The sequence below is a fragment of the Cajanus cajan genome, chromosome 7 (genome assembly GCF_000230855.2).
Source record: "Cajanus cajan strain Asha chromosome 7, NIPB_CcT2T_4, whole genome shotgun sequence".
NCBI lineage: Eukaryota > Viridiplantae > Streptophyta > Magnoliopsida > Fabales > Fabaceae > Cajanus > Cajanus cajan.
In genome coordinates, this window is record NC_138523.1 from 57,669,372 (window position 1) to 57,683,329 (window position 13,958).

The following is a 13,958-nucleotide window of genomic DNA, read 5'->3' on the forward strand; positions in this document are numbered from 1 at the left end:
GCACCGAGGAGGTTACCACCACACACATACACATGTCTCCACATTTGTGAGATATTGTCCGCTTTGAGACTAAGCCCTCACATTTTTATTTTTGAACATCATCCAAAAAATCTCTCAACCAATGAAAACAAGTATGTATATATAAACACATGTCTATCCTCTTATTTGAACGAGGTAAGACTTTGCTTACATCTCAACAAAATCGCTCAGAAAAAGTGGATGATCAACACAAGTTCAAATTTACATATCTTGCAAAATATTAAAATATCATATCATTTAGTTCATTCCTTCTAAAAGATGCCAATTAGTGTTTTTCACATGCTCAGTTAGTAATTGATAATTCTGATTGCGTCACCTTTGATTACACTCCATAAAGAAAGGGATAATGATGCCAATGAATAATAATAAGCCATTTAATCACGTTCTTTAATGCAGTAGTTTTAAATAAAGAGCACACACATCAGGAACGAAATAAAGTGTGTTCAATTAAACACTACCTATTATTATACATAGAGGTACTTTTTTTAACCAAATTATATTATCTGAATATAAAAATTATATATATATATATATATATATATATATAATTTACTTAATTTAAGAATAAATTTACTTAAACTTATTTCACATAATAATTTATGTTTTACATTAAATTTTAATCATATAATTGTTAAAATTAAAAAATTTTAATATATAAATCAAGTTTGTAAAATTTTTAAAAATTTAAAAATTATTTGATATTTTATTTTATTAATTTAAATAAATAAATAAAATATTTTTATAATTATTTATCAATTTAAATTAACAAATAAAGTATCAAATAATTTTTAATTTTTTAAAAAATTTATAAATTTAATTTATACATCAAAAAATTTTAATTTAACAATTAAATATTAAAATTTGATGTAAAATATGAATTATTAAGTCAAGTAAGTTTTGGTAGACTTACTCTCAGAATAAGTGAAACCTTTCTCATATATATATATATATATATATATATATATACATATATATATATATATATATATATATATATATATATATATGTAGAGAGAGAGAGAGAATAAGTCTATACTTGTTTTATTCAATAACTTATGTTCTACATAAAATTATATAAAATTTTAATAATTCAATGGTTAAATTAACCATTCTTAATGTACAGGTTTACAATTTTTAAAAAAATTTGAAAATCATATAATACTTATTTATATAAATTTAAATCAAATAAAAAATATTTTTATTTATAATTATCCATCAATTTTCATTAATAAAATAGAGTATTAAATATTTTTCAAGTTTTATAAAAATTTACAAATTTAAACTATAAATTAAATTTTTTTTTAATTTAATGGTTAGATCATTGAAATTTGATGTAAAACATGAGTTAGTAAATTGTGTTATAGTATTGTGTTATAGCAAATTTAATCTATTTTTATTATTTTGGAAACCCATTGCCAATTTTCTTCAGTGGAATCTTTTTGGAAGAAGCTGGACTATAAATTGTGTTATAGTATTGAGGCTACGGGGCATTCCGGGGGTATTTGGATTTTGATGGCAATGTCTTGCGTTGCTATTTTATCCGAATTTGCCTCTCACCCTCAGGCCATCTCGTTTACGGTTGCGGAAGGAAGCAAAAATTGGGTGTGTACCGTCGTCTATGCTAATCCTCAGATGGATCTCAGACAGCAGGTTTGGGCTCATCTTTGGGAGTTGGGGGGCCGGGTTACGCTGCCATGGTTAGTGCTTGGAGACTTTAACGAAATCTTGCTGTCAACGGAGTGTAGGGGTGGTCGTTTCTCGATGGCACGGGCATCACAGTTTCTGGAGGTTTTGAATGAGTGTAATCTTCTTGACATGGGGGCTAAGGGTCTCCGCTTTACGTGGTACCGAAACCAACGTGGGGTTGTGTTGGCAAAGCGGTTAGACCGTGCAGTGTGTAACGTTGCGTGGCAAGCAATGTTTCCGGAAGCATATGTTGAGAATCTGTGCAGGGTCTACTCTGATCATTACCCTCTATTATTGCGGCGTGAAGGCTCACGAGAAAAGTCTCAAGATCGACCATTTCGGTTTCAAGCTGCTTGGGCCACTCATAGGGATTTTGAGCAAATTGTTAGGGAGGCGTGGTGCCGTAGCACGCCGACCCTTGCCAATGGGTTATAAGCTGTTCGTGTAGATGCCATCAAGTTTAATAACGAAGTGTTTGGGAATATTATTATGAGAAAAAAGACTCTGCAACGACGTCTCAAAGGGGTTCAGCTACAACTCGAGTTAGGGGAATCGGAGAGCTTGTCACGCTTAGAAAAGGCTATACAAGCGGAGCTGGACGAAACTTGTCTTCAGGAGGAGTATCTATGGTTTCAAAAATCTAGAGAGAAGTGGGTGAGGTTTGGGGACCGAAATACGTCTTTCTTCCATGCTCAAACTCTCGCACGAAGAAGGAGGAATAAGATACAGGGGTTGTTGCTTCCAGATGGGTCTTGGCACATGGATCTGGTGGTAATGAAAACAGAGGCAATCGGATTCTATAAGGAGCTTTTCTCGATCAATAACGACCACGGGCCTCTAGACATGCATGCGGGGGCTCCACCTGGCCTGGGTGGTGCAGCCCTATCTGCCTTAACGGCCCCAGTCACGAAGGAGGAGGTTCGCCGGGCGGTGATGAGCATGAAGTCTTTCAAGGCACCAGGGCCGGATGGGTTTCAATCGTTCTTCTTTAAGCAGTACTGGCCCATTGTGGGTGGTGAACTATGGCGTACAGTGAAGGATGCCTTTCGGTTGGGGTACTCGGACTTATCACTCTTGGAGACACAAATGGTGTTAATTCCGAAGGTGGATCATCCGGTGAGTCTCAAAGAGTTTCGTCCTATCAGCTTATGTAACGTTTCCTGGAAGGTTATTTCTAAAGTGCTTGTGGCTCGTCTTAGACCCTTCCTGCAGGACGTCATTGGTCCTTTCCAGGGTAGCTTTATCCCTGGGAGGGGGACTCGGGATCATAGTATTGTTGCTCAAGAGGCCTTCCACTTCGTACAGAAGGAAGGTTCTGGTGTGGGATCCTTGGCCTTAAGAATTGACCTTGAAAAGGCGTATGACAGGGTCAGGTGGGACTTTTTGGAGTCTACGCTGGTGCAGTTTGGTTTTCCAAGAATCACAATTCAACTTATCATGTGGGGGTTGAAGAATTCGTCCATCTCACTCCTTTGGAATGGCAGTTCCCTACCGCCCTTTGTTCCGTCTCGTGGCCTTCGGCAGAGAGACCCATTATCTCCGTATCTGTTTGTTTTTTGCATGGAGCGCCTAGCCCTTGGGATCTCTGAGTTGCTCCAGGAGGGTCATTGGAAACCGATTCAGCTATCTCCTGGGGGTTTACCGCTATCACACCTGTTCTTTGCTGATGATATTTTACTGTTTTGTCAAGCTTCAAATGACCAAGCTCAGTTGGTGGCGTCAACCTTGGAGGAGTTTTCGTGCTCATCAGGCTTGAGCGTCAATTTGACTAAGTCTATGTTTGTGAGCTCTAAAAGGGTTTCACTGAGGAGGATAAATACATTAGAGGGCTTGCTTGGGATTGGCCACACGGCTCGGATTGGGAAGTATCTGGGGGTTCCCATGACGCATGGTCAGCCGAGGTGCGCAGATTTTTATGATGTGCTGGACAAAATCCAGAATCGACTTGCGGCTTGGAAGTCCAAGCTTCTCAATAAGGCAGGTAAGTTGTGTCTGGTGAAGTCTATCGTCTCCTCTATTCCAGTTTATAGCATGCAAACATTGTGGCTTCCTCAAGCAGTGTGTAATAAAATTGATCAGGCTTATCGTCGTATGCTCTGGGCAAAATCTGACAACACCCGGTTCTGGTCTCCAGTGAGCTGGGATGTTGTTACGCAACCACAAGAGTTGGGTGGCCTTGGAGTTAAGGAGGCGCGAAGGGCGAATGTATCACTTCTTGGGAAGTTAGTTTGGGATATGCTTACCGCTCCTCAGAAGCCTTGGGTTCAAATCCTCAGCGATCGTTATCTACATGGGGACTCTATATTGTGCGCTCAACACAGGAGGGGTGTTTCTCCAACCTGGTCTAGTCTTATTAAGGCCCTTCCTTCTCTTCGTGAGGGATTCGAGCCTCAACTAGGGTCGGGGGCCTCTTCCCTTTGGTACACGGACTGGTCAGGTACTGGACTTTGGTGCGGGAGAGTTCCTTTCGTTCATATTGCGGACACCAACAAAACGGTCGCAGACTGCTGGGTTAGAGGAGAATGGAATTTCACTGCCTTGTATACTGTTCTCTCGGCGGAGCTGATAAACTCGGTCCAACGGTTGAGCTTCGGCAATTCCCTTTTGGGGCTGGATCACTTTGCTTGGAGAGGCGATAACTCAGGTTGCTATACAGCGGCATCTGGGTATCATTTTCTGACCACGGTGCTGTCAACTGAAGGGGATGAAGTTTGGAAGAAGACCTGGAAGTTAAGGATCCCCGAGAAGGTTAAGTTCTTTCTGTGGCAATGCCTTCACTCAGCCCTTCCAACGAATCAGGTTCGGGCTGATAGGAGGTTGGCCGAATTTGGGGCTTGCTCGCGTTGCTCTTGCCCTCAAGAAACCATTTTACATGCACTTCGGGATTGTCCTTATTCGCGAGAGGTGCTGATGGCTGGCGGGATCAGTGCGGGGTGGTTTTTCTCTGGAATGGATTGCTTTCAGTGGCTGAAGAGGATTATTTTGCATAACGAGGCGATCAAGCTATCCATCACCCTGTGGTGGGTTTGGCGGTTTAGGAATAACATGCTATTTAACGACGAGCTTTGGACGATTTCGGCGGTCCGTCGGAAGATGACACTATCTACGGTGGAGAATAGTGTGTATAACGCTAAGCGACGTCTATGGGCAGAGCATGCCATATGGAGGCCTCCGGAGCATCCGTGGGTCAAACTAAACACGGACGGGAGTTGGGTGAGTGGGACGTCTGCTATGGGGATGGGTGGAGTTATTCGAGATTCGGCAGGAATGTGGCGGGGGGTTTCTCGCGTGGTGTTTTACATGGTGATGCGTTACGTGCCGAGCTGTTGGCCTTGGAGGATGGCCTAGCGTTTTGTTGGGATGGTGGGTTTCGGAAAGTGAGTTGTGATTGTGATTGCCTGGGCGCTGTTACGCTGTTTCAAGATCGGTCAACGGATAGGGATTACCTGCATAAGCACTATGATGTTATTCGTCGTATAAAGCGCATGCTAACTAGGGACTGGGAAGTTCATGTAAGTCATATTCCTCGAGAGATAAATTCAGTAGCTCATACGCTTGCTAATTGGGGTGTAAGGAACATAGGTTCCAATGTATTTTGGAGGAGTCCTCCAGACTTTATCCTGTTACCATTAGGGAGAGACTCAATGTCTTGAGTTGTCTACTTTTTAGTTTTCACTCTTTACCAAAAAAAAAACATGAGTTAGTAAGTGAAGTAAGTTTATCAAAACTTCCTCTTGAAGTAAGTGAATCCCTCATATTATATATATATATATATATATATATATGTATATATTAATTATTGGATACAAATTTTTTTCAAATGATTAATTAAGTAAAATGATGTATCTTGTTTTGACCAATGCACTTCATCATATACTCAAATAAGAAAACGAAAGGGACAAGTCTTCATTAAAAATTAAATCATTTATATTGAATTAGAAATTAGAACTCTTTTTCTTTTAATAAATATAGAAGACATTTAAAATATTCTTTAAATAATTAAGAATATTTAATAAGAGAAATTTAATATTTCTTATAAATTAATATTTAAAAGATATTTGTTACATTGTGTTTGGAGCTGAAATTAGTGTAGAGTGAAGAGGAATGAGAGAGAAAAGGTATGATTCTCTTTTGAAAGAAAAAAAAAACATTTGTTATTGGTAAAATGAAGTTAGGGGAAATCAGGCATATTGATATTTGGTTTCCATGTCAAATTTATCACCTTTAAAATTACGCGAATTCGAGCAGAATTACTATGCTTAAAATTTTGATAACAAAATATCTTTATTGAATGCACTTATGTGTCACTATAATCAATTAGGGTACGATCCTAATCTATTATCGTAATATGTTATTTGTGTACAGAAGATCATTATAATTGATTATGATATAAACATAATCTATTATGCAGTAGGTTAGAAGTGTAACAAAGCCACATACTCAACTATTCGGTTGATATAGTCGATCATGTGATCATTGTAAAAATGCATGCTAAATATTATTCGTCAAAAACAAAGACAAGAGGTAAAATGATAAGTGTTCAAATTATATATTTTTACACGAAATTTAATTATATAAAATATTATTTTAAAATATTGTTTTTTATTTATTTTTCACCTAATTTTATTTTATCAAGCAATTATAATTTAAACTTTATTTACTACATATTTTCATCAAACCCTTTTTCAAAAAATCATTAGTTTTGTTTTGTAATAATTGTTTACTGGGTGCTTGAGATGTGTTGAATAATTCTGAGAATTAAGGAACTCATAAGAGTTTGGTTAGTTTGAGGGTCTTTGACTAAAGGTTTAGTTGACTCAGAAGGGAAAAAATATATACGACTTCTAATAAGAATTGAGTCTCATAAGTTTACATTTTTCAAAATCTTATAGAGAGAGTTCTAGAGACATATGATATGGATCTTGAAGTTTTCTTCTTTCTTTCTTCTTTTAGATCTGTTTGGTGCATGAGATTCGTGGTTGGGGGATTCAAAGCTAGGCTGAGAATCAAAATTGTGTGTGGAGTTGGGTGCTTAATGCTTGGAAGCTCATTCTTTTGTTCCTCTTCTCTCACAAATCTTGATATTTAGAGGTAAGGGGAACTATAAATGAATTCATGATTGAATGGTTGAGCTATATCCTATATCTATGCAATTGTTGTTGTTTGGTTGTGATGGTGTGTTAGGAATTGCATGATTTTGGCAAAAGATGGTGAAATTGTGTGTGTTTGGTTTCAAGATAGGAAACTTTGTGATTTTGATTTGTACTTGCTTTCATGTTGAATTGGGATTTGGATTTGAGTTGTAGATGTTGCATATATGTGTTTTAGTGTATTGCATGCCTAGTTTGGCTAATTTTTAGGTCTTGGAGTGCCAATTCGTGATTTGCATTTGCATAAATCTAATGTTGCGCTTGGTGCACCTTCATGATGTCAAGCGTGCCTTCAACAATGACCTTCTATTCTTACTCATGTCGAGCATAGGGTTTGTGGCGTTGGACATGAGGAGGGAGATTAGTCTTGGGTTAAAGTGATGCCAAACATGTGTTGAATGGCGCCAAGCATGAGATAGAAGGATTGTCTTTGTCTAGATTAGCGTCGAGCGCCAAAGAAGTGGCATCAATCATGAAGAGAGAGAAAAGCCTCGGGTTGGCTTAAGGCTAGGTGTGGAATTTCACCACACTAGGTGCAAGGTCCTATGAGCCTCCACCATTTCCATGCCAGTCGCAGGTTATATGGCGTTGGGCATGGGAGAGGTAGAGGGTCCCCTAGCTTGATGGTGTTGAGCATGAGACATGTTGCATCGAACATGAGTTGCCTTACATAAAAGTGATGTTTGGTGATTTAGATGGTGAACATGATTAAGATAATTGATTCTATTGCGCGTTGTATGTTATATGAAGATGATTATTCTGTGTATTGATTTGAAATGATATATGTAGATGCATGTATAGTTGAAAAATGTGATGAGCATTGATATGCTACATATGATTAGTATGCTATAGTTGTATGGTTGGAGTGTTGAATAAGCATTGGTATGCGTTACTTGATTAGTATGCTTTGATATTTATATTCATTGATTTGGGATAATGCATATTGATGATGTGTATTGAGGTGTGATGTTAAGAATGTTATAAACATTAAAGCATGTTGACTGACTTAGGACTAGATGAGAGTGTTTTGTTTTGAAAGTTGAAGATCCCATATAGGGAATCTTGTCGTGGTGCTTTAGGAGGCCAATGGTTGAAAACCCTCTTTAAGTAGGTGTTATCTCTTGGAATGAATTTTATTGAGTCCTCTGGGATTTTAGTTAATATTGGAGTCAAGTATGAGGTCGAGGGCTACAACTCTTAACTAATTAATGGAAAGGTTGTGTGGTAACTCAAGGATAGTTAGTGAGCATTCATAAGTGACTTGGTAATGTATGTCAAGGTTGTGGTACACCTATACCCAACTATACTAGTCTTAATGGTGGACCCATAATTTCTTAATATAAGTGGTGACACTCGAGAAATCAGAGGACAGGGGTTGATATCCCAATTTAGCTAAGAATCTAGCGGGCGCATTGGGCATGAAAAATAATCAGGTTGATTTAATAGGATCGAACCACTTAGACTGCTCAGGTATATTAAGAAATATCTGTAGGTGAATGTGTGACGATGCATTAGTTGTTAAGTATGCATATGATGTGGTGTGAGTTGTTGTTTGTTCAAATGCATTGGATGAGTATGTTGTTGTGTGATTTGGTTGTGGTGAATATTTGATTACTTGGTTGTTGAAGTTTTCAAACATGTTGATTATAGTATAGATGCTCATTTCCTATACTTGTATTCTTTTAAACTCTAACTTACCCTTGTTTGTTTCCATGTAGTTGGATTGTAATGATCATATTGGGGAGCAGAGTATGGATATGTTTGTAGAGGTATGCAGTGGGGAACATCGGGCAAATGGTAGCTTTTTGGTTGTGTTTTGATGTTATGGTAGCTATGTATAGGTTTTGCTTGATCTACAACTAGGTTGTACATTTGACATTACTAGATTACTATTTATATTTGTATATAGTTGATCATATATATTATTGTTGTTCATATATGTTGTTTATATTTGTATAGTTACTAGCACACATTTATGCATGTTTATATAATACATATTTAGGTAACTGTGAATGTATGACCATGGATAATAGTAGTAATTTTCGTTACTAGTTAGATGATTTCATTAAGTGTAGGAATCATGGCGGGTCATTACACCTCTCATTCCATTCAATTCCTTCTCCCCCAAACCAAACTTTAGTGGAGTAATTCTTTTTAGGATGAATACCAAAATTGGTGCTTAAAAGAAACATGACCACCACTTTACTCCCCCAAAAAGTTAAGACTTCAATCTACTCTTGCTCTCACAATTTTGCAAGTGTGTAATTTTAGTCTTTAAAGTTTTTTATTACAAATTTAGTCTCCTATTTTTTTTTTTTAAATAAGAAATGTTGGTTCATCATTAACATATTAGTAAAATTAATATAAAAAAAAATACTAACATGTTTGTAAGTGACACTACTAGACAATTATTACTTAGTCATGAATCTTATGTTAGCTTTCATATAAAGAATAACATTACTTTTTAGTATATATATATATATATATTATTTTTCTTTTTTGTTTCAGTTAAATTTTATAATCTATTAGAAAAAATTATTTTTAATACTACTATTTTTCTACATAATTAACTAATTGTATGTAGTATCACTCATAAATACTTTTTTAGTATTTTTTATTTAATTTTAAATAACATGTCAAAGATAGAAAAATATTATTTAATTTTAAAAAAATAAATGATGACATTTGCTATAAAAAGAAATATTGGGGACTGAAAATTCACATTTGCGAAATTATCTGAAAAAGAAGTGAAAAATACATACTGTTTCCTTTTATCATCGGAAATTAAGTATAGCCATTAGCCAAAGAGGCTAGTTTGCCACGAGGGTTCCAATTCCTACCAAAAAAGTGTCCACATTTAATAACCGATTGTAATTTAAACTCGGTTGTTATTAAAAAAAAAAAAAACTATTAAAAAATGCACACTTTTTTTCGTCGTCAAAGAAGGAAATGCTAATATACAGGGGCAGAAAAGGTACAAAATAAGTACAAGCCAATAGAAAATCTCTAACCTTGAAAGATAATTATTTATAGTGAAATTCATATATGTAGCTACTCCTATTGTTGCTATTAATTTTTGGTAGGGAACATCAGACAGAAACAAATATACAGCTCCTATATGGATAGAAATGAATATAATAGAATATTCTAGCTGGGGGAATATCATTCCGAGTTGTTCGCCATAAATAACTAATCAACCATATAAAAAAAAAGGCTCCACATGTTTCCATGTCTATTTTGTATATCTAATTAATTAATGATATCTTTATAATCTCTTTGAATTTAGTTATGTCAAGTCATATTATCATATTTGACTTAGATTTAATGGTGTCAAATCGTATTATCATATTTGACTTGGATCAATCGATCTAACTGATTGACTTAAGAATTAGTTATTTAATTAGTTAGAATTGACTAATGAATCGAAATATTTTTTATTTTGATGTAATCTAATTTGACTCGACAAGTTTAACCTAAAAGTAATGACTTGGGTATGATTGACCTGATTAGGTCAATGCATTTTATTTTTTATTTTATTTTAAAAATACGACATTCGTGGCTCTCCTTTATTGTTCGCCTCCTTTGTTTGTCGCTTGCCTTTGTTGCACGATTTTGATCGCACTACACAACACTTGTTGTCTCTCCTCTCTCAGTCGTGTACTCTGACAGCAACAATGTGACCTTATCAGTATGGTGGGTTCATCATCTCTTCACCGTACAATGACATAACCTTCAACTTTTATCATTGTTCGTCATTTGTTCTTATTGTACAATAGCGAATTAGTCATCTACTCATCGCATGATAATGTGACCTTACTCTAGTGTGTAAATCATTAACTATATATATATATACATATATTTATTTATTTATTTTGTTTATTGCTTGTTGGTTGGATCGAGTAATGATTATTTTGTTTCTACTTGTTTGTGCATGGATTTTTATTTTAATTTTATTTATTATATTGCTCAGTTATTTTGATTTTAATTTGATAAGTGTCTATAATATTAAAAATTTTAATATCTTTATTCATGAAAATTTTATAATATATTGTTACTTGTTTGTAATATCTTTTTTGAAGCATAAATTTTACATGTTGTAAATTATTTATAATTTTTAATATAAATAGTCATACGAGTTAATTAGTGACTCAATAATTCAACTTCTAATTCACTAATTCAATATCTTAATAAGTCACTATCGGATCAAGTATGATAACATTGGTCCCAACATTTTAGACAATAATTTAACTCTTTAAGAACCCTGGGTGACAGCGAGAGATTACGAACATAAATTGTGACCTGTGCTATTGACATATGATGTCCTACCTTACCATGTTAGAGCTTCAGAATCCCTAGAGTAATCTCATATTTTGATGTAAGTTTTAATCTTATCCAAACAGTATTTTTGTTTCCACTTTTATCATAAAATTGGAACCCATCTATACCCCTTATTTTAAGGAGTCTTCAAAAAATATCCTAAACAGTTTAAACTAAAAAAACAGATAAGAAAATTAAAAACTAAATAATTGTTAATTAAAAAAAATTGTATCTGTGGTTTGATATTTGGTTTTTTACTTCTCATATTTAAAATTAAAGCAAATCGAAACAAACACACGTGTTAGTCCAAATAAAACAGAATTTTGATAAGTCAAGTAAAATTGAGTTCAAGTAGTGATCGACAAATACTGTGCACCATTATCATGGTGACAAAAAAAACCTATACCGTAAATATATTAAAATTATATTAATACTTATAGTCTATACCTTTAAATAAACACCATCTTAGATGACATTTTTCTTGTACCAATAATTGATTCTCTAAAGAAGTAAGATTAGAATTCAGAACTCTCTAGTGATAATTTTGTTTTTGAGTATATTGAAGCGTAGCTATTGTAATTTTGATTTAGCAAATTTATTCGGAATGTTTGTCCTCTGCGATGGAAATAATAATAAATAAGTTGAAAAGAACATTGTGATTGAGTCACCTTACGAGGACATGCCCCAAAGAAGGAACACATAGGACAGGTGCAAGACAAGAAGTCACTCGGTAGTGTGTCACTTTTTGAGTTGTTCAGTTCAATAACGCTAATTGCAAACTTGCATATGGTGTTCCCTGGCCACAACCAATGACCCCAATGGTGGCCCTTCTCCGGCAACAACTTTTGAGTCATTTTCCTAACACAAACAACATTTGCCAGTGTTTAATGGAGCTCCAGACAATAACACAACAACAAAACACTCGCTCCAAACTTCACAACTCGATCTCTCGTACCAACACTCGATCACACGTATTTTTCTTCATTTCAAATTATTTTCCCACTTTTTTATCCACACCATAGCTTATAAGTTCTTTTGATTAACTATTAGCTAGTTTAATCAAAATAAATATGTTAATTATTATAAGAGTTTATTTTATAAATTTTTAACTTATTTTAATAAGTTAATTGAAGTAATTTATATAGTTTGTTTGATAAAATTATTTTATAAGGTGAGTTAAAACTTATAAACGCTTATAAGTTATAAGTTCTAAATTGTAAAGTCAAAGGCTTAATTATAAGTTAATTAGTTCAATTGAAAGTGTTTAAAAAGATTAGATTAATTTAGTTGATTAACATAAAATGTCATATTTATTAGGTTATTGATAATGAGTATGGAAGAATAATACATAGACAATTTTTTTTTTTAAATTAAAAAGAATAAGTTTTTTTTAAGTAAATTAACTAGAATAGAAAAGAAAAACATCTAAGAATTTATAATTATAAATTGTTTCAAATTGGTTTCTAGAAATAAATTATAAGTTCATAATATAAATTTTCATACTAAACAAATTAATTTACTTTGTCAAATTATTTATTTTGTTTGATAATGATCAAAGTTTTAACATTTGAAAAATATTCCAAAATAAATTATATCTTTACTCAGAATTTGATATTAATTAACTTTTTTATAATTAATTTATCCCTTCATAAACGATGTAATCACTACAATTAAAAACAATGTATATATATATATATATATATATATATATATATATATATATATATAAGACTATCATAATAAAATTGTACCAAAAATAATATATTTATTGGTGTCTTTAATTTATGTAAAAATCTTAAATTTTAGTTATTTTGAAATGGATCCAGGGAGTAGCTTATAAACTTTTTTAACTTTAAAACTTATAAGCTAGCTAGTTTCTGACTTTCTGTTAACACTATTTCTTTTATTATATTCTAGTAATTAGTAATGTAATAAATAGTTGTTTTAAGATTCATACATTACCTTAAGCAATGATATATAATTTAAAATGAAGAGGGTATTCTTTTTTGTTGTCCTAATTTAATGTGGTTCAAATGTTTTGTTATGAAGCATTAGAGACGCTTGAAGGGGGCACAGAGACCCCTACCCAGCCTGTCTCATACTCAACTGGGTCAGATTCCATTATTTTTAAAATTATTTTACCTAATCCTAAAAGCGTGCCCCGACAACTAAATCAATGTCTCATTTCAATATTGGTCCGATTATTTTCTAAACTCAATATAAACAACGTAAAATATTATAAGCACTGATCCGACATCTCTAATCACAGTTAAGGAATAGAAATGTTGTTTGTGTACTTCCATAAGTTGGCAGCAAGCTTTTAGTTTTGTTTCTTCAAGAGCGAGAAAGACAGAGGTAATAGATATGAAAATGGTTCTGATCTGGGGAAAATATTTTAAAACATGGTAACATTATTTTAATAGAGTTTTGAAATGCAAATGAAGTGGCCTAGGGAAAGAAATGCATGCATTGCTATAAAATATAGGGTCAATGAACCTTGACGTTTCAGCGTCAATATTATATATAATTGTCACAGTCACATGCAACAAGTCCCTACTATGCTTATATCTGTCTTCTATGTTCACTTTTCGTCTGAAACTGAGGGTTTTCTTTTTTAAACCAACAACTAGACGATTTTAATGTTTGTGACATTTGCTGGTGGCGCTAGCTCATGCTGCCCACGTACTGTTTGATTTTAACTTCATTCTTCTTTCCTCAAATCAAATATCTTTCATAATCGATATGAAATATCTTTCATACTTGGAT

General features: G+C 33.9%; 1 protein-coding gene across 1 annotated transcript; it reads left to right on the top strand.

Annotated features, from left to right (window-relative positions):
- The first annotated feature begins 1,557 nt into the window (after positions 1-1,557).
- On the top strand, positions 1,558-2,160 carry LOC109813045 (uncharacterized). Its single transcript, XM_020377155.1, has one exon. The coding sequence runs from the start codon at positions 1,558-1,560 to the stop codon at positions 2,158-2,160; it is 603 nt and encodes a 200-aa protein (XP_020232744.1).
- The last annotated feature ends 11,798 nt before the right edge of the window (positions 2,161-13,958 follow it).

What these genes read in the sequence shown, in the direction of transcription:
- LOC109813045 (XM_020377155.1), top strand. Translation starts at nt 1,558, where the DNA reads ATGTCTTGCGTTGCTATTTTATCCGAATTTGCCTCTCACCCTCAGGCC.